This window comes from Miniopterus natalensis, chromosome 1 (genome assembly GCF_054644295.1).
Source record: "Miniopterus natalensis isolate mMinNat1 chromosome 1, mMinNat1.hap1, whole genome shotgun sequence".
Taxonomy (NCBI): domain Eukaryota; kingdom Metazoa; phylum Chordata; class Mammalia; order Chiroptera; family Miniopteridae; genus Miniopterus; species Miniopterus natalensis.
Window position 1 is genome coordinate 51,053,122 of NC_142081.1, and position 18,353 is coordinate 51,071,474.

Below are 18,353 nucleotides of genomic sequence, written 5' to 3' on the forward strand. Positions count from 1 at the left end.
TTCTTAATGTTCATTCACATCTCATAACAGAAACCTTCTGTAGGCTATACATAGAGTATGTATAGAAAGCAGCTAGATGGACACTAAGACACTGTCAAAAACTGCCACTCCAGGAGACTGGGAGGATGGGAGTGGGGGCACTTTTACTTTGCATGTTGTGTTCTTTTGCACAGTTTGAATGTTTTTCCAAATTTACATTGCTGCTTACAATGTACAAAGATTAATACATTTTTATTATAAAAATTCAAATAGTAAAGGTTCATGTGCCCTCAGGCCATCGCCCTCTCTCCTCCTGTCCCACCAACCCTGGAGGGGTTGAAACTAGGCACAGATCCTCTCAGTTTTCCAGATTACGAGCCCCCATGTGTGTTTAATGATACGCTGAAAACTTTATCATTTTATTTCTCACAGATTGTCAAAGTGCTGAATTTGTATACGCCAGTTAATGAGTTTGAAGAAAGAGTCTCTGTGTCATTTATTCGTACTATACAGGTAAGATCTCCCAGGCTCTTTTTTTCATTCACCAACACAGCATTTTGAATGGAAATTTTACAATCTGTTGAAGGATAATATTTTTTTATTATATTATTTTTTCTTATTTTTATGGTGCATTAAGTTTTTTTTTTATAACAGTGTATGGGGAAAATGAAGTGATTTTAAATGTAAACATTCTTCATTAGTTGAGGAGTTGGTAGGATTTTTGGCAGAAGACAATTTTCTTTATAGATTCAAAGAATTGACACCCTGCTTTTTTGTTTTTTAACCATCTCAGATGCGTTTACGAGACAGGAAGGACTCTCCTCAGCTGCTCATGGATGCTAAACACATCTTTCCTGTCACCTTCCCCTTTAACCCATCCTCCCTCGCACTGGAGACCATCCAGATCCCGGCCAGCCTGGGCCTTGGCTTCATCTCCCGGGTCTGAAGGTGATGTCAAGGTGAACGGCGATAGCACGTTTCCTCCTGAAATAAGAGCCCGTTATTTCCAGGGAGCTACTAAAAACACATTTTTAACAACGATGTACTGATCATCTTCCAAACAAGAAGTTAATAACTGGAAATCTCTTAGGATACTCCCATCACCTTGGAAAGAAGTCACGCCCCTTTGTGCAGTGTCACCTTTAGCAACACTCACCCTTGATCATTAGGTACCCCACGTTTACATCAGGTGAATGACAGGAGGAGGGAAAAGTGTGTCTTCAGCTGCCAGCATTAATTTTAAATCCTTAGCACTGCATCTGAATGGCATGAAAAAACATTCCAAATGTGAGCTGTTGTTAGGAAGGTACCAACAGAGAACCTCCCTGTGTAACCAGAAGAAAAATCGCTATTGAGTACATATCATATCAGTCTAGGAATCAATGTTGATGTTGTCGAACTGGATCGAAAAATAAACTGGCAGTATGTATAGTAGTTGGACAGGTAACTTCCCTTATGTGTCATTATGATGTAGAGATATTACGCGAATGCTGGTTTGCTGTATAGCATAGAAGTCCATCTGTACTGTAGTTTCCTGAGCATTTTAAACTGCTGCTACATACTGTGTTCTTTACAATGTAAGCGATATTCTTAGGCACTACAACAATAAGCTTCTCTTATCAACTCTGTTTACAGTTCAATCAGATCACAGTTTTAACTGGATTATGTGCAAATATCTATGGATTCCCCTGCACAAGTAGCAGACACTGGGAAGTCATATAGTAATATGACAAAACATTTGACATTTAGGGTAGGATTAGACAGAGTGGCAGTTGTTGATGTCATTATTTATTCAGGACGTGTTACAGTGATGTGCTCATTATTTCCCCTGGGTGGAGATCACAGTGGGGTACAGTGTTCTGTGAAGTGACTTATTTTTAGTTCCCAGATCTGATTCCTGCAGTGCATATAGTCAACTGTGACAGGCTTTCTTTCTTCTTAATTTATTAAGAATTAATCTCAGTCACTATCTAGAGAGCATTGTCAGAATATTCATGATTCAGGTCTTGAAACCTTGATTATCTTATAAATTATGCAAAAGACGGTGTATAATGAATACTTATGGTTCCATTTTTTAGGCTTTGCAACTTCTGTAAATGTTCTCAGTACCACTAGATACTTAAAAGCACATCACGTTAGAAATACTTTGACATATATATGAAATAGAAGAAAATTGCTGAAATTTACAGAGGATTTGGTTCAATAAGACCCAGATTCTATGTTTTCATTCTGAAATTCTAATTAAACATACTCTGCATTTTTTCTTAGAAATCTTATACATAAATCTTTCAGGTTGTGCAAACGCAAATCCTTAGCTTTTATCAGAAACTCTGGTTCTGCATTGCAATCATAGATTTATATAATTTAACTCCCAGATGGTGTATAAAATGACATCTTATTAAAATATGTGCAATATTAATGGAAGTCAGTTTCAAATCACTGATAAAGATTTTTATTAAAAGATAAATACTGTCTGCTAACTTATTCAGGCCTCAAATTCCTCTTTTATAAATAAGAGGGTTAGACAACTGATTCTTCAGGTCCCTTCCACGTCTAATATTCTCTCCTCTCGGCACTCGGATCCTAAGGAAACAAGCTGCAGTTACTCAGTAAGTTGATCCCCTGATGGGGAGACCAGCGTTTGGTGCCTGTTAAGTCTGAGGGATTAGTAACGGTATCACAAGTCTGTGTAGCTATAACCTCTCTTCACTGTACGTGATTTATGTTCATACTTTTAGAAAGTTAGTTTCAGTGATTTTTATTGAATCACATACTGCTGTCTTCAATTTGGATACCTTTATTTGCAAAACCAACCCAAGACACTACTCATTCAATTAGATTCTCTCAGTTTTGCCTGGTTTGTCAGTATGGTTTTCAATGAACAATGAACTCATCGCCATGTGGTTAGTACTGAATGTGTCATAGTCTAAGAGCTTAGATGGAACTTGGGTAGGAAGATGCTAAAAACAAAGTGCCACCATGGGGTAGGCTGTCCACCTTAGACCTGAACTCTCCCCAGGCCCTCCCCAGCTTAGTCCTGTGTGGCATGTCCCATTTCACCCTCAATCTTGTCTGGTCTTCAAGATGCGCCATAGCTCCCACTGCCCTTGCAGCCGTCTTTCTTACTCCCAGGCAGCTCGTGTCCTGAAGCGTCTCTTGTCTGGGCCTTGGTCTCTCACCTGACTGCTGTCTTTCTGCTGGAAAGGGCTGCAGCCTGTTCCACTCCTTGGCCAGAGGCTCCTGCTCAGAGATGGCCACACAAGGCTCTGCTGTTTGAGGGCTCCAACTTCCTCCAAGGCCTCCCAGGACCCAGATGGGGTCTGAATGAACATCTCTTAGCAGCCTAAAGATCTTTAGTGATAGCGAGTGGACCTTGCGGCCAGGGAACCCAGCCTGGCAATGACTGTACTACTGGAGGACGCAACACTGTTCTGCCTGGGTGTCCTTTGGCCACTCCGAGGACTGCCCACCCTCCCTACTGTCCATCCCCTTTCTCACACAGCCTCAGACACACACCTCCGGCAGCTTCCGCCCTCCCGCTTACCTGTTCACTCTCCTTCCTTCAAGCAGACTGTACCCCACGGCCGGGCCTGCTCGCCGGCTCTGACCGCGTTGAGGCAGTGGAAGGAGTCCATCTGCACTTGCCCCCTGGCCTGCCTGGTGGCTTAACCATGAGTCCAGTCTTTGCACAACAACTTCTCACTTCTTTGCAGTACATTCTTTAACATCACTAATTTACTTTTTCATAATTCCTCTATGACACACAATAGAAATTTAAAGAAAGATCTTGAAAGAGTAGCAGTTCATTGTCTTAATAGCCCCTTCTCTATTCTCTCCTCCCCACTCACATACAGATTCAGCTCACACCTTGGAATTCAAAGTTGAAAAATTAGAAGCAGTTTCTCTTCCTAGGTTAAGGCTTTGATCCACCTGAGAGTAACTATAAAGACGTGGGAAGATGAACAGGGCGTGAGAACCACAAATGTGGCTTCATGATGCCTTTGGAAGTTTTGAAAAATCCCCATGTACCTGACACTGCTTTTGTCAGGAGCAAAAGTACAAATGTGTATATTCCAAAGCCAACTGAGAGGAGAGTTGGGGATTAGTATGATTTGCTTTATGTCAGTGGATAATTGAGAGTTGGCTTTTTCTGGGTAATTATGTGTAGTATAGATCAAATCTTAACAGTGGGCAAAGGTATGAAAATACTTTATTAGAATTTCGGTACAGTGATTGTTGTGAGAAATGACTTTCCTGGTAACCCCAGGTAAAGGTGCACCTGCCACCATCCTGAGTCCTCACGCAACCAATGTCTCTCTTTCTTTCCCCCTCTCTCCTTTCTCCTAAACACACATGGAGTCACCAGTTCATAGCATTCCCCAGGAGGCAGAGTCAAGTGTCCCCTGGGTAGCTTCAACTATTTAAAATAAAACAGCAAAAATTAGCATTTGACCCTTAAACTCTCCTGTTGAAAGTCGTGCAGGACAGTAAGTACCTCGCATCTGGCTATGCTTTACTCTACCCGCTTTCTCTGTTACCTCACTATCCTCACAGCGGCACAGGAAGGTAGAAACGCAGCTGCAATCCTCTGCTGATGATTTGAGAGAGAGGTAAGGTCAGACTTGCCTGAGGTCCCGCGGCTCTCCCGCCCGGCCCCTCTCCCATACGCAGCAGTGGCAACGTGGGCAGATGCAGCGCGGAGACTTTAACAAGTCCTGAGGTTACATCTGTTCCTCGAGGTACCTGTGGGGTGCCCCGGGTGGACAAGAGGTGCTCTTTCTCCTTATCAGAGTGGGCACCTGGCGTATGGGAACTAAGCAGTGAGCAATCCCGAGTTCTTTGTGCTGATGAGATGGAGCAACTAGAGCCTAGAGCTGGTAGTTTTCCTTCTGTCAATTACCGGCTATAACCGGGTTTGACTTGGTAAGGAATCAGTGCTCCCTTGGAGGGTGCAGTACTCTGTTAGGTCACTCATTAGTAGCAGGCTGTCAGCCTGATGGAAAGCAGTGAACACCTCCCAAAAGTGAAGAGGAAGGTCACTCAACACCCCTCTGTTAGAGCCACCAGGTGAGCTGTGCAGCCTGTGGGGAGCCCCCAGCTGAGGCCAAGCCCCTGGGTGCTTCTGAGGGCTGTCCCCAGCTGGGCCCTGCACAAGTCAGGGCATGTTTGAACTTTACGGTGTGTGCATGCTGCCAGTGTTTACTTTGCAGCTAGGAGGTGTGCTGTGTGCATGCGCATTAGAGAGGCCGTGTCTTGCCGTGGCCTCTGTTCGTGGATAAGTGCATTGTCATTTCTTCTCAGGCTGTGCTGTGAGGGCCGCCTTAACCCCTGCTCCCTTCCCTCCTGGAGCTGCCTTAAGTTCTCCAAAACTTTTCCTCTGTCAGGGGATATCTTGCCTGGAGAGAATATCAAGCCCTGTTTCTCAAGGTTTTGTGAGGGTTTTGGTTGGGTGTGGCCTCCAACCGCTAATTCCTTTCCCAGTCTGCATGCTCCTCCCCCACCTATTTTTCCTTTCTTATCTGTTATTTCCAAACAGGTATTAGAACTCTGAGGCAGCAACAATCTCAGAGCCAATGAAATGTGGGCTTAGAAAGTGTTCCTGAGTTTGGGGGCCTCTGTGTTACAAGTAAGCAAATGAACACATGGAAGAAATACAGAGATAAGTTAGATTCTCAGTAATATCTAAATGGCTTGTTTTCCACTGACTTTTTCTTAATAAAGGTAAAGAGTACTACTGTAAAACTTTTCATGGACATTCTTTAAAAATAATTTTTAAGAACCCGGTACTATAAAAGATTGAAAACAAGAAAGAATGCTATAAATTCTAACCCATTGTATTACCCTAAATTAAATCAACCTGGAATTAGTGGGTTTTCAGTAGATCAGGAACTGAAAAGTACATGTAACATACCTGTGAAAATGCATTTTATACATTTTTTTATTTTATAATTTGGTCTAGCTAAAATGTTCATTAGCTTAACGGGTGTTTTAGTAGAGTCATAAATATCTGAAAATGACTTTTTTTAGTACTGTAATGTTGCCTGAAATATTTGAAAGAAAAATGTCTTTTGAGTTGAAACTGGAATGTATAATTCAATGCTTGGTAGGTAAGTATATTTTAATGCATTTTTCAGAGTCAGTAATTTCAAATATCTTATTGTTACCATATGTTGTAAAATTTAACTTACATTTCTGGCTCCCTAAATCATTTGAGCCATTTAATTTTTTCCAACAAATGCTGATTTTTTTTCCCTTTAAATGTGGATATGTGTGTTGTAATTTACGATTCCTAGTTATGTATTTTTGTGGAATCCTGGAGTAACATTGACTTTCTGTGTCTTGGAAATTTAAACTGCTCTAACAATGTTGCACAGAAATGAGCTCATGACATTTAACATACTGTATTTTAATTGTTAACTTTAATTGTTAATTTACTGTGAAATGGACATGCCTTTTAACTAAAATGAAATTGAACATTGCAATTTTCAAAATTGTTTTTCTTGTTGTATCTGGAAAAGGAATTCTACTTTGTTCTACAGCGAAAAACATGATATAGCTAATCTTTGAAAAGTTTTTAGGTACAGTATTCATCCATTAAAAAGGAGGCAGGAGTACTGAGAAATGAAAGGAATTATCAACCAGCGCTAGTTTTAAAGGGAAACCATTCCAGCATATCTCACATGTAGTTTAAAAAATAAGTTAATAATTCACCTCATCAACAAAAGCCTTTGAAACATGGGTTTTCACTAGGTATTACCTAGTGCTAAGATGAAAACCAAAACAATATCAGATTGACATTTAAGCTCTGAACTTGTAGTTGTCTAATGTTGTACTTAGTAAATGTGCGTCACTGTGCTGTATTCTCCTAGCTATTATAGAAAATTGTTCAAATAAAGATATGGATATAAAGGACTTTTGTTAGTTCCTTATAAATAAACCCACAGCACATGGAACATGGAATATACACCAACATAGACCACATTCTGAGCTGTAAAACACACCTTTAAAATGGAAATAATAGAAATCCTGTGATGTATGCTCTCAGATGACAACAGAATTAAACTAGAAATCAATGACAGGAAAATGGTTGAAAAATCTCCAAATACTTGGAGATTAAACAGCACATTTCTAAGTAACACATGAGTCGAAGAAGAAATCTCAAGAGAAGTTTAAAAATATTTTGAACTAAATGAATATGAAAATACAACTTATCAAAATTTGTGGAATGCAGTAAAAGCAGTACTTAGAGGGAAATTTATAGCATAGAATGCATGTATTAGGAAAAAAGAAAGCCCTAAAATTGAGGACAGGAAACCAAGAGAGAAAATCACTGAAACAAAAAACTCGTCTTTTGAAAAGATCAATAAAAAACTGATAAGTCTCTGCTCAGCCAGCATGGCTCAGCAGTTGAGCATCAACCTAGGATCCAAGAGATCACGTTTCAATTCCCAGTCAGGGCACATGCCCGGGTTGCAGGCTTGATCCCCAGTTGGGGGCATGCAAGAGGCAGCAGATCATCATTGATGTTTCTATATATCTCTTCCTTTCTCTGAAATCAATAAAGATATATTAAAAAAAAATTGATAAGCCTCTAGCCAGGCTAATTAAGAAAAAAAAAGAGATGACATACAGTAGGTAAGTGGTCAATTCCCTACCACTTAGGAGTAGGGAGAAATGAGGGTTAGGGAGTGATAACTAAAGAGCATTGGAGTTTTTTTTTGAGATGATGACAATCTTCTAAAATTGTGATAGTTTAATATATCTGTGAATATATTAAAAACCTCTGAGTTATATACTTTAAATGGGTGAAGTTTATGGTATAAGAATTATAATGCAATAAATTTTTATTTTTAAGCAGACTTTTGACATCTTGGTATGGCAGACTGAGGAAGGAGCTCAACAAATTCCTCAAAACAGGCACAACACTAAACAACAGTATCAAAAACAATTTTAGAGCTCTATAAATTGATCAACAGCATACAACGAATTAATAGTGGTTATCCATAAAAAACCACTGAACTCTGAGTAAGAAAAGTGGGAGTTTGACATTGTTGCCTGAAACAATGAAACAGAAACATAGAAACAAATCCAAACAGGCAGCCAAAATGGGAAGACAAAACAAGCCCCAAATGAAAGAACAATAGAATTCTCCAGAAGAAGAGCTAAATGAAATGGAAATAAGCAATTTATCAGATACAGAGTTCAGAGTACTGATCATAAGGATGCTCAACAGCATGAGAAAAGAAATGGAAACTATAAAGGAAATTAAGAATGACGTAGATATAAAAAAAACATTGGAAGGAATGAACAGCAGATTAGGGGAAGCTGAGGATTGGATCAGCAAATTAGAAGGCAGGGTAGGAAAAATCACTCAATCAGAGAACCAAAAAGAAAAAACAAAAAGCAGGAGGACAGTTTAAGGAAGCTGTGGGACAACATGAAATGTATTTGCATCATAGGAGTGCCAGAAGAGGGTCAAAAGTAAGCAAGGGTTAGAGAACCTGTTTGAAGAAATAATGGCAGAAAACTTCCCTAACCTGGTCAAGGAAAAAGTCACACAAGTTCAGGCACAGAGAGTCCCAAGTAAGAAGAACACAAATAGGCCCACACACAGATACATTATAATTAAAATGCCAAAAATTCAAGACAGAGAATCTTAAAGGCAGCAAGAGAAAAGCAAGCTGTTACCTACAAAGGAGCTCCCATAAGGCTTTCCGCTGATTTCTCATCAGAAACTCTACAGGCCAGAAGGGAATAGCATGAAGTATTCAAGGTCATGCAAAACAAGGATCTAAAACCAAGAATACTCTATCCAGCAAGGCTATCATTGAAATAAAAGTGAAATAAAGAGCTTTCCAGACCAAAAAAACAAACAAAAAAACATCAACACACACACACAAAACCCTAAAGGAAGTTATCACCACCAAAACAGCTTGCAAGAAATGTTAAAGAGACTGCTGAAATGAAAAGCTGAAATAGAGAAAATGAGAAACATAGACATAAAGAAATAAAATGGCAACAGATAAGTACTCATCAATAATAATATTAAATATAAGTGGATTAAATGTCTCAATCAAAAGACATAGGGTAGCTGAATGGATAAGAAAACCAGACCCAAATATATGCTGTCTACAAGAGACCCTCTGAAGAATAAGACTCACACAGGCTGGGGAAAAAAAAAAAGACTGGAGGACTTTAAAGGAGAGATTGACAGCAATACAGTCATAGTAGGGGACTTTAACACACCACTGACTTTACTGGAGAGATCTTCCAGACAAAAAATCAATAAGGAAACAGTGGTTCTGACACACTAGATCTGGTGGATTTAATTGACATTTATGGAACATTTCACTCCAAAGCTGCAGAATAGGCATTCTCCTCAAATGCACATGAGACATTCTCAAAGATAGACCACATTAGGACACAAAACAAGTCTCTACAAGAGCAGAAGACTGAAATCATATCAAGCATCTTCTTGGACATTTACAGCATGGAATATTATACAGCTGTAAAAAAAGAAGGATCCCTTACACTATGAGACAACATGGTGGGACCTGGACAGTATTATGCTAAGCAAAATAAGCCAATCAGAGAAAGAGAAGTGTCACATGATCTTACTCATGTGTAGAATCTAATGAACAGAATAAACAGATGAACAAAATAGATCCAAAGAAACAGAAGCATGGAACAGACTGAAGATTCTCAAAGGGAAGGAGGGGAAGGAGGGGAAGGAGGGGAAGGAGGGGGTGGGTCGGTGGGTGGGTGGGGAGGGATTAACGTAAGAACTTATATGCATATATGCATAACCCATGGACACAGACAATACTGTGGTGAAAGCCTGGGGCGAGGGGTGCTGGAGGGGAGGGGATCAATGAGGGAAAAGGGGGGACATCTGTAATACTTTCAACAATAAAGATAAATTTTTTTAAAATGAAGGTTAAAAATCTATATTCGCAAATGACATATTTTGTTCGTGGAAAATCCTAAGGAGTCCATACAAAAATTACTATAACAAACGAATTCAGAAAAGGTCACACAATGTAAGATCAATATACAAAAATTAATTATATTTCTATATACTAGCAATAAGCAATTGGAAATTAAGAAAACATTTACAGTGGTACCTCGATTTTCGAACGTCTCTGTTGACGAACATTTTGGTTTACCAGTGCCGTAAACCCAGAGGTAAATGTAAATGCTTCCATTTTCGAACATGCCTTGAAAGTGGAACATGCCCCACGGCTTACGCTGAGGGCAAGGTCCTGAGGCCTAGCTGTCAGCTATTGATCCCTCGGTTTTCCAACGTTTCAGAACTTGAACGGTCTTCCGGAATGGGTTACATTCTAAAACCAATGTACCACTCGCTGTATATACATTTGTAATAACATAAAAAAGAATAATATGCCTGGGAATCAATTAATAAAGGGAGTGCAAGACTTGTACTCTGAAAACTGCAAAATGTTGCTGAGTTGTCTTGCAGACGTTTTCCAGCAATCCACACACTTTCCAGAGGCTGGTGCACAACCAGGACGGGACTTTGGCCCATAAAAAATGTCAGGTCATTGTACAGTTTTCCAAAAGTCCTGCTAGGATTTTTATTCCAATTATATTAGCCTTCTATATTATTAATTTGGGTAGAATTGACATCTGTGCAATCTTAAATATTCCCATTGATGAAAATGACGTCTCTCCATTTACTCAGTTATTTTAAGCCCTTGAAGGGAAATTTAAACATTTTCTCCACGAAGGCCAAGTGCATTTTTGTTAGTGTAATTTCGGGACACTGTATTTTCGTTGGTATTGTAAATACCTTATTTTCCTATTTTACTTTCGAATTTTCTAAATGGTTATTGCTGATATGAAGGAAAGTTAATCATTTTTATATTTGATTTTAACATGGTCAAAATAAAATTCTCACAAGTTCTAATAGTTCGATTCTGTTGGGTTTTCTATGGAAATGGTCATATCCCTCCGCTCTTTCTAGTAAACGCGCTGCGACTTGCGGGGGCTGAACTCGGGCCAGGACCGCCCGCAGCGCGCCTGCTTCCCGCCCGCGGGTCCGCGCTCCCGGCGCGGCGGGCTCTCGGAGGAGCGCTCGGGCCCCGCCGGGTGGACCCACCTCGCCGACTCTCACCGCGAGGAGGGTCGCCCCCGCCCCCGCCCCCGCCCCAGCCAATCGCGCGGCGAGGGCTCTGCGGGCTGCGCCAGGAGGGGCCAATCGGCGCCGCCTCCTCCCGGGCGGCCGGCCCCGGGGAAAGTTTGTGGATCGCTGGCAACTTTCCGCCCGGACGGCCCCGCGCTGCTGAGGCGGCGCCCGCGCTCGGCCGCCCCCCGGCCTCGCAGCCGCAGCCCCAGCCTCGCCCGGTCGCGGCCCTCGAGCCCCCCTGGCGCTGTCGCCCATGGCGGTGGCCGCGCTGTACACGCAGGTAGGCCGGGCGGCGCGACGGGGAGGGGGCGGAAGGGGAGCGGGCGCCGCGCTAGCGCCGACTGGCCCCGGTGCCCGGCCACACCTGCGCACCTGGCGCGCTCGGGGCCGGGAGGGGCCGCGGGGCCCCGGGATGCCCCCGAGGGTGCACCCGAGGGCTCGGGGCCCTGTCCGTGGGAAAGGCGCCCCCGGGAGCCTGGGCCCCCTCGGGATGGGGGGACCCGCTGCCTCTCGGGGCCGGAGCTGCCGGGGGTCGCGCCTGAGGCCCCGTCTCCCGCGCGCCTCGGCCCCGCCTACAGCGCCACAGGTGGACTCAGTTGCCTGTGAGGACGTAGAAATCTCAGACGTGGGCGAATAATCGCATCCGTCATCTTCCTGACCCTCCTGGGAGTCCCTTGGACAAGTTGGCTGAGAAGCGTAGGGCCGCGGTATGCAGGCCGCTTTCTGGAGCGGCCGGGTCCTCGCAAGGCCCGCGTGTGCGCTTAAGGCCGCCTGACGCCGGCGCTGCAGCTGCCTGGACGTGGGGCCCAGGCCTCACTCGTAGAAGTTGAGGGCTTCTAGGAACCCAGGCCCCCTGAGGTGCAGCCACAGGCTCTTCTAACATTTACATGGTGCTTTGCAGTGTATAAAGCACCTTTCATATACACCCTTGACACCAGGAATCGCTAGAGCATTTCTCTGAAACCTCATGGTCCACGGGCGCGGAGGGCTCCACCCTTTGTGAAGGAAGCGCAGCATCCCCACAGGATGTCCAGAACCTTCTGAGATTACCTTGGTTAATAATTTGGGTTAAAAGTGTGAAAGTGTTGGTCTTTTGGGGAAAAAAATCCATTTGAATAGCCATAAAGTCAGGTCCTCCTACACCCTAGTCTCATCCCCAGTCTTCAAATTGATGAAACTAGAACCCATTCATGTCCCCTGACACATGCCCTACTTCACGTTTAAGGACACTTTTGCTGTAGATAGAAACAGTAGTTGTACATAAATAAAAGATGTCCCCAAAAATGTATACACACTTTAACAGCTGATGGCTCGATTTGAATATGAAATATATTTTAATAAACACTGCCTTTATAATTATTCAAAGTGTGTGTATACATTTTTTGGACACCCTGTATTTCAATGGTTTAAGCAAACTTTTTTTCTTCTACCTTGTTTAATTAGCAACAGTATAAATACAAATCAACCAAATGATGTTTTCCTTTCTAAGGCATTCATTTCCATTAACTGTAGTTCTAATGGACAGTGTTTGAATTGCCTCTGCTCTAGGATAGTTTTACCAATGAGAATATGAGCCATCAGATATCCAACAGTGCTTCTTTGGTCTTCAACTTACTGGAGGTTAGAAAGAAAAAAAAAAGTTCTTGAACAAAACCATTCTTGGAAGATACTTTGGAGGACAGAGAAAACTGTTGATTAAGCTATTTTAAGTAACAATTTCCCCCACACACACCCCAAAAATACACAGGTGTGAGCACCCCTATCATCAAGTGCCTTGCAAATGTTCAGGGTGGGGCAAAAGTAGGTTTACAGTTGTGAGTAGGCAAAACACAGAGTTTATTCTTAGCTTATTTATTAATTATTGTGTTAATTATTTGTATTGCAACTGTAAAGCTACTTTTGCCCACCCCTTATATTAAATACTAACCTGGCACCAGGCACAAGGTAGGAAAACTGATATGGAAGAGTTTTCTAGAGATGAACTTGAATGGACAGAGAATCTGAGAATCCCAGAACCAGAAGGAGCCTTGATGGCTGTCCCTACCCACTTTGTGTCCAAGTAGGCACCTATGTCCCTAGGCTGCCACCTTCCTTCCAGGTGATTAGTCAGCCCCCAACTTTGTCAGTTCCAGAGGTGAGATGCTCCCCCATTTGTGTAGCTGCCTGTTTAGGTTTTAGAGAGCTTACTTTGTTAAAGATTTCTTTTCTTTTTTAAAATACACACAATTTTTCTTTCCCCGTATTTCTCTCACTACCCTCTTCCTCTCTCCCAAGGAAAAAAATCTACAAAGTACATTATGTACATTTTCAGAGAAGGAAAATGATATTTTCATATATTCTTTACTCTTCTTTTCTTTATGAGCACACACTTCTTTTAAATTTATTTACTGATTTTAGAGAGAGGAAGGGAAAGAGGGAGGGGGAGGAAGAGAGAGAGAAACATCGATCGATTTGTCGTTCCACTTATTTATACATTCAGTGGTTTATTCTTGTATGTGCCCTGACAGGGAATCGAACCCACAACGTTGGCGTATTAGGACGACACTCTAACCAACTGTGCTACCTGGCCAGGGCAGCAGATACTTCATTTAAAAATTTTCAGTTATAGTTTTACAGTCAGTATTATTTTGTATTAGTTTCAGGTGTGCAGCATAGTGGTTAGACAATCATATACTTTACAGAGTGTTCCCCTGATATTTCCAGTACCCACCTGGCACCATACATAGTCATTACAATATTACTGACTATATTCCCTACGCTGTACTTTACATCCTCATGACTAGTTTGTAACCACCACTTTGTACTTCTCAGTCCCTTTACCTCTTTCACCTAGTCCTACATCCATCCTTCCCTCTAGCAACCATCACTCTGTTCTCTGTATCTATGAGTCTCTTTCTGTTTTATTTATTCATTTATATTGCTCTTTAGATTCCACATATAAGTGAAATCAAAGGTTTCTTTCTTAGACAAAATCTAAACCCTCTCCCTTGCTTCCCTCCCATTCCCCTCACCTGTTAGCCCACCCTCCTGAGTCCAGAGATCTAGCCAATTGTCCTGGAATGTCAGCCCACAGGATTGGCCTAGGTCAAAGTTTATGACTGGGAGCCCTTAGCCATATTTAACCCCCACACAATATTTTTAAACAACCTGAAACTCATTCTGCACCCAGGCAAATAGTGACCCTGCAGTAGGGCGGCAGGTGGGCTGTCCATTCAGGGATCCCTGTGTGGCAGCCAGTTTCTGTGTGACGGCCACACCAACCCATGCCCCAGTCACCCACTTCATACACTGTTACTGCCTGACCCCTGTCTAATCTCCCTTCCTGCACAGGTCTTGAAGACAGGCCTACCATCTCCCATAAAATACGTATTTGGCACTTTCTGTGTATAAAACTTTATGGTTGGGGAGGTTAGAAAGGGTTTTTTTGTTTGTTTTTTTAAGTGATAGTCCTGCCTCTCAAGGAGTTTTCTGATTAGTGAGAAATGAGTACTGTCAAGTAATCCAGCCTGCTGAGGCACAGGAGGTAGGGAGGAGCGTGCTGGGCGGCAGAGCTGAGAAGGGGAGGGTCATGGCAGCCAGAGGTAGGCCAGGGCCTTATACTCTGGTGAAAGGTTTTAAGTGGGGGATGACAGGATCAAGGTGGTGTTTTAGGAAGCTGGGTGTGCCAGCAGTGCCCGTGGCACTCTGTGCCCATGGGAGAGAGGCTGGAGTCATGTTGCTGATTTGTCAGGTCATCCTAACTGCCCCGGGAAAGACTTAGGGCTGCAGTATTGGAAGTAAGGATGGAGGCAGAGTCTGGAGAGCGTGTGGAGGTAGGTGAGAAGGAGAGATTGGACTGGGGTGTTTTCAGGACAGGGACAAGCCAAGGATGACAGAGGTTAGCTTCTAGATGTTTGAGAGCAGGGTGGTGCCGTTGACACAACTAGGGACATCAGGAGGAGGAGATGATTCTCAAGAAAGTCTTGAGGCAAATATCTGCTGGGGTTGAGGTGGTGGGGGGCTTCCAGGAGGAGGTGCTCGGGTGATTGCAGGTTTGTGTAGAGGACGGGCCAGAGTCTTCTGCCCAGAGGTGGAGTTGAAGCCCAGGCAGTTAGGGCCTTGCCAAGGGAGAGAAGAGGGGAACACATCTGATCAGGGAGGGAGAGGAAGCAGAGGGGCCTGCGATAGGGCCAGTGCAGGGAGGAGACAGGAGAGCTGGCATCTCGACCAAGGAAGAGAGGTTCCGAGAAATGGGACTCCTGGGAGGAAGAGGCGATAGCAGCAGTTGCTTCGGGGAAGATGTACAATGACCCATCTCTTTTCCAAAGCAATTTGGCAACATGCCTTAGAAATGTCCAGAGCATTTGACCCAGCAGTTCCACTCTTTGAAATCTCTCTGAGAAAAACCAGTCTGGCCATTCTCTGCGTGAGCCCTCTGGGGGCTGTATCACTTTCAGACCCACTAACCAGCCATGAGGTCCCACCTCCCTGCCTCATCTCCCAGCCTCCTGCCCCCCAGCTCCTGCCTCCGCTCATGCTCCAGCAAACTTCTTGCTCTCCCTCAGTGCATTCCTGTGCCTGGCCATATGGGGCTTCCTCTGCTTGAAATGTTTGTCTGTCTCTGTCTCTGCTTTGCTCACCCATGCCTGCACCTTCCAAATTCAATTTGAGCAGTGCTTTTTCTGAGAAATCTCTGCCCTCCAACCCGCACCTTTAATACTTACTGACTGTTAACAGCTCATTAGCTCTCTGTCCCCCCGTTGACCAAGAGTTTCTAGGGAACAAGGAGCACTAGGGACTCAGTATGTGTTTGATGTGTGCGTGCATGAGCGAAGGAGGTTTTCTGCTTTCAGGAAAAGCTATGGGCATGAAGATGACGGTGGTTGTGGTGGTTACTTTTATCTAAGTCACTGAATACTTCTTATGTGCCAGATGCCATCCTCAGAACTTTGTGCACCTTCTTTCACTTAATCTGAAAAACCAGTACTCTGTTGCTATCCCAGTTTTACAAATGACTCAGGTTAAGTTGCCTAGGGTTACATAGAAGCGTCAGAGCCAGGATTAAAAGCTTATGTTCTTAACACCTCCCACTACCGCCACCTTGGTTCAACCGCCATCATCTCTTCTTCCTCAAGATTCCTGACCTCCCCCCTCACAGAGGACTGGTGGGAAGTTCACCCACTTCATGGCCACCTCCTGACAGCGGGTTGTTTATCATATTGTTCCTCTCATAACAAATGGAAGCAAACCCAGTGTCCAGCAAAAGGGCTAGAATTTGGTGAGTTATAGAAGACCCACAGGATAGGATTGTATGAAGCTGTTAAAATGCAACTTAATGAAGAATTCCTCACAATATAGGAAAATGCTTATGTTACATAAAAAATGAGCGCACAAAAGTTGTATATGCTGTGTGATCATAAACATATACTATATACATATATATTTATGTATGGTCTTCCTTCCAAACCAAGGAAGATGACCATGTATGTCAATAACTGAAGACTGAGCAGTCAGTTGTTCTACTGCTGCAGAGAAGCCGAGGATGAAGGGTGGGAAGCGCCGTTAGATTTGGCCACTTGGAGGTCCTTGGCATTGCTTCTCTGTCAGTAGAGCTGTGAGGGAGAAAGGGGACACCCGAGCATGGTCACGGGCGGAAGGGAGGGAACCAGTGGAGGACTGGAATCTGAAGCTGTAAGACAGGCACCGGGCCTGGGATAGCCTCTGAAAGGAGTTGGGGACCCGAGGCTGTGGTTGCAGGAGTTAAAGACATGGAGATACTTAGAATGAAGGAAGCCCAGAGGGCTTGACAGCTGCTGAGAAAGCCACATGGGTGAGACTGAGAGCTTGAGGAGGCTGACAATACCACCAGCCTTTTCTCTTACAGCATCATTCCCGACCATCACCATCAAGGCCACCTTCCTCTGGGTGAATTTCAGCACCTTGATGCCATCTTGGTGGCCCTGTTTTCTCGGTCTGGTCTGCTGAGCCATGATGCCATGGGACTGCAGGGTGCCTGCAGTGCAGGCTCACATCAAGTCAGTGTTCTGTTTGTCTCAGGCAGAGCTGCTCCTCGCTGCCGAAGGAACACACTGTAGATGGTGGCTGGGTTGAGTCTTGGTTCTGCCCCTTACTAACTGAGTGACACTGCGCAAGTTACTTAACCTCTCTGGGTTTCCACACCTATAAAATGAACTTAGGTTTTACCAGTCATTGCAAGGATTAAACCATCTGTATAAAATAGTTAGCAAAATACCTGACACAATGCTTAATAAAATTTAGTTTTTTAAATATTGATACTATTATAATGCTGTTGACTTTTGGTACCTATATATTGGACTTCACATTTTTCCCTGTTAAATTTTCCAGCTTGCCATTTAGTGTTCTCCAGCTTGTCAAAACCTTTTTCAAATCCTGACCATCTTTAGCTAATTAATATCTCAATCTGATATGACAAATTCTGTCATCCTCCAACTGTTTCTTTCCCTTGTGCATGAGGAACTTACACTACATCTTCACAGAACTTCTGCTGAAATTCAGATGTGCAAGGTCAAGAGCAGTGTCTTGTCTAGCAGTCCAGGGTCTGGGAGTAAAATGAGGTCAAAATTCAGTTTAATGATTTTTTCCATTTTACTCTTCTAAGCAGCTTTTAGACTTCTATATATCATTAACAACTCTGGAAAATTAGATGCATCCATTGTTTTATATTTGGGTAGTTCAAAAGAGTAAAAAACTAAGGGACATAAAGACTAAAAACCATTTAGTTTTCAATTGGTGCACCTGAACTACTACAAATTTAAATTTTTGTTCAATAGATGTTCATGGAGTGCTGGCTGTGGGGAAGTCATTGTATTGGGCTCCAGGGCAAAAAGACAGGGCTCTTTAAGTTCAGATGTCAGTGGGGTAGATAGAAGTGACCCAGAAACCTGGGAAGGGCAGAGAGCGCTCTCAAGAGGAAGCATTCAACTCTGCCTGGGTGAGGGTGGCAGGGAAGGTGCCACATGGGAGGGTCTTGAGCTGACCCGACAGCTCAAAGCAGCTTGCTTACTAATGAGGAGAGGAGGGTGGCTCCAGGGGTGGAAGGACTTGAAGTGCACAGTGCAGAGAAAGGAAGAGCTCAGCACGGTCTAGAAACTGCTAGTGGTTTGGGTAGAAGCGGAGAGAGTGAATTCACAAGGGGGTGGGGCCCGAATAGGAAAGCTGGTTAGGATGATGGCTCCCCAGGCCAGGTTGTTCATCAAAATCCTTGAGG

The 18,353-nt window shown here is 43.4% G+C and overlaps 2 protein-coding genes across 4 annotated transcripts in view; both read left to right on the plus strand.

Moving 5' to 3' along the window:
• Window positions 1–3,202, plus strand: part of MYO5A (myosin VA) — a 168,517-nt gene extending 165,315 nt beyond the window's left edge. For all 3 annotated transcript variants that reach the window (XM_087821400.1, XM_087821398.1, XM_087821399.1), the window contains 2 exons: window positions 412–492; window positions 773–3,202. In XM_087821400.1, the coding sequence (XP_087677526.1) occupies window positions 412–492; window positions 773–925 (234 nt within the window). In that variant the 3' untranslated portion in view covers window positions 926–3,202. The remainder of the gene's footprint in view (window positions 1–411; window positions 493–772) is intronic.
• Window positions 3,203–11,336: 8,134 nt separating this feature from the next.
• Window positions 11,337–18,353, plus strand: part of MYO5C (myosin VC) — an 82,962-nt gene continuing 75,945 nt past the window's right edge. Inside the window, exon 1 of the mRNA XM_087821401.1 lies at window positions 11,337–11,405. Coding sequence (XP_087677527.1) covers window positions 11,379–11,405 — 27 coding nt within the window. The 5' untranslated portion in view covers window positions 11,337–11,378. The remainder of the gene's footprint in view (window positions 11,406–18,353) is intronic.